We start from the raw sequence: 2889 nt of genomic DNA on the forward strand, positions 1-2889 counted from the left end.
CGTCACGGCCCAGGGACTTCGCCTGGCAGCCCCCCCCGTGGCACGGCACCGGGCATCCACGCTGCCGGGGCACCGCCGGTGGCAGCCGGGTCACCCAGCAGCAGGATCCCCCGGGGAACCCCCGGGGCACCCTGCCCCGAGGACGCAGAGCACTCTGGAGGCCGTTTGGCCTCCCCGAGCAGCGATGCTGGTTTGGGGGGGTCTCCAGGGATGGGGGGTGGGAGCACCCCGCTCTCACCCCTCCAGCAGGAGGGGGGACGCTGGGGCGACCCAGCTGCCAGCGGCTCAAGGGTCCCCTTGTTCCGCGTCCAGGGATTTCCTGGCCGGCGTCTCCGGCAGCTGCGGCGTCTCTCCCCGGGGCTCCTCGGCGCTGCGCCCACTTCGCAGACAGGGAAACTGAGGCAGGCGGTGGGGCCGGAGGCGGGAGGGAGCAGGGGGGATGCCGAAGGCAGGTTTCCTTGCAGGCGCCCCCGCTGAGTCAGCCGGGGCCGGGGTGGGGCCTCGCTCCCGCAGCGCCCGGCCGAGGATAACGGAGGGGGAAAGCGCTTTGCATATTTGATTAAACCCGACAGGTCGTCACCGGGCCGGTTGCGAAATGTGGGAATGCCGCGAGGCGCCCCGCCGGGAAGGGAGGCGGGGGAGCGCCTGCCGGGGGGCAGGTGAGGGGGAATGGGGCAGGACGGGTACATCGACACGGCCGGGACGGCAAGACAGGGGTTCTGGGGGGCTATCGGCCCAACCAGACTCCCAGCCGGGCGGGATGGGTCCCCGTTCCAGCTGGACGCTCTCCCCTTGGGTGCCTGGGGTTGGGGACATCCTCGGGGGATGCTCCGCACCGTGAGTTGCCCAGGCACGGTCGCCATGGGCCGCCACCGGGTCAGTGCCCACCCTGACGCCCACCTCTCTCCCCGCACAGGCGTCGTGCCCTTCGTGGCCCTGCTCCTGCTGCAGCGGCGGCCGGTTGCCGGCCGGGCCCTGCTGGTGACTGGCCCCGGCTGCCCCGGTCACAGCTTGTGCCGCTCCAACGTCCAGGAGCAGACCCGCAGGCAGGTCGCGCTGCTCAACGCCACCGCCCAGGACCTCTTCAGCCTCTACGTAAGTGTCACTCGGGGATGGCCGGTCCCCGCGAGGAACCCCCGGGGCTGTTCGCATGGCCACGAAGGGGGAGGGATGGGGACACCATGGGCACGGCGCCGCGGGGGGACAGGGGACACGGGGGTGACGCTCGCTTCTCCTCCCAGCTGAAGTGCCAGGGAGAGCCGTTCAGCAGCGATACCGACAGGCTCTGCAACCCCAGCGGCATCTTCTTCCCCGCTTTCCGCGTCAACCGGACGAGCGAGAGGAAGGAGGTCATGGTGGCCATGTACAAACTCTTCGCCTTCCTCAACGCCTCGTTGGGGAACATCACGCGCGACCAGGAGGAGCTCAACCCCACGGCCAAGGAGCTCCTCGACCGGCTCCACAACACCACCAAGACCACCCGGGGCCTCATCTCCAACCTCACCTGCCTCCTCTGCAAGAACTACAACATCTTCCAGGTGGACGTCAGCTACGGGGAGAGCTCCAAGGGCAAAAGCACCTTCAAGAAGAAGCAGCAGGGCTGCCAGGTGCTCAGGAAGTACGTGCAGGTCATCGCCCAGGCGGCCCGCGTCCTCCTACCTCATCTCAGCCCCCCGTGAGCGCCCGCCCCGGCTCCTCCGCGCCCCCCCCCACCCCCACCCTGGCCAACCACCAGTGAGGGCGGCCGAGCCAGCCCTGCCGTCCCTCCGCTGCTGCCTCCTGACCTCCTGCCTTCCTATTTATTGCCCTGGACCCTGCGCTGGCCCCGTCAGCCCTCTGGTAATTTATTTCCCCCTCGTGGGGGGGTGAACGTCGCAGCCTGGTGAGTCCCGGGTGGAGCAGAGCCGGGATCGGCATCCGGTGGGACAAGGAGACGCATCCCCGAGGTGATGCTGGGGCACGGGCTGGTCCCGGGATGCGCCTTGGCCGTCCCCATCCTCCCACGGGAGCTGCGGGTGCTGCGAGGGGCTGGCGGCGGGGCCGGACTCTGTCCCCCATGGCCGGTCTCCTCCATCATGGAGAGCAACCTGATGGACATCCTCGAGCATCATCCGAAAGCCTCCGCTTCCCCTGGAAAAAGGATTTTGAGAGGGAGGACCCCGGGATGCTGCGGCTTGTGGGAACGTGGGGACGCAGGGACACGCTCCCCCTGCACATTTTGGGGCTGGGCTCCCCCACAGGGAGTCAAACAGGGGGGTACCGGGGTGGCCGGGGCTGGGTCCCGCCGTCTTGGACAAAACCACCCACTGGAGACGGAGCCGGCGGCTGCTCCACCAAGGAGCACTGTGTCCCCCGGCGCAGGCACGGCGGGGCGCGGAGGGGCCATCCCTCCCCTTCGGAAAAGTGCTTTTCCCACTGGAAAGGCTTTGAATGTACCAGCGGCTCGGCCAAGGGCTGGGCTTCGCATGACTGGATGCGGCCCCGACGCGGGGACGCGGGGACGCGGGGACGCGGGGACACGGGGACAGGCCCCAGGGCGGTGGCAGGAGGCGCTGGCTCGCTCCTGGCACCGGAGCGGGCTGCGAGGGCTATTTATTGCCTCGTTGCAAAACCCAACATGCACCGAGTGCTCTGACCCGACTATTAGTAAAGTTATTAATAATAATAATTAATAATAATTAATAATAAGATTTGTGGTAATATATATATATAGAATTCTATTTAAATATTTATTTTTTTATACTTCTTTCCCCAATTTTTTTTAAATAAACCAACAGAAATGTATTCGGCTCCTCTTTGCTGGGTTCCCTTCGCGCTCACCCGCAAACACTTCTGTTTCTGCCCCAAAACGCCTCGGGCTGCCCCAAAGCCCCCCCCAAGCGTCGCTTC

At 66.3% G+C, this 2889-nt stretch overlaps 1 protein-coding gene across 1 annotated transcript; it reads left to right on the forward strand.

Annotated features, from left to right (window-relative positions):
- Window positions 1-687: 687 nt before the first annotated feature.
- On the forward strand, window positions 688-2635 carry LIF (LIF interleukin 6 family cytokine). Its single transcript, XM_074606541.1, has 2 exons — window positions 688-1095; window positions 1242-2635. The coding sequence occupies exons 1-2, from the start codon at window positions 826-828 to the stop codon at window positions 1677-1679; spliced, it is 708 nt and encodes a 235-aa protein (XP_074462642.1). The 5' UTR covers window positions 688-825; the 3' UTR covers window positions 1680-2635.
- The last annotated feature ends 254 nt before the right edge of the window (window positions 2636-2889 follow it).

Source organism: Larus michahellis, chromosome 13 (genome assembly GCF_964199755.1).
Source record: "Larus michahellis chromosome 13, bLarMic1.1, whole genome shotgun sequence".
Classification (NCBI taxonomy): domain Eukaryota; kingdom Metazoa; phylum Chordata; class Aves; order Charadriiformes; family Laridae; genus Larus; species Larus michahellis.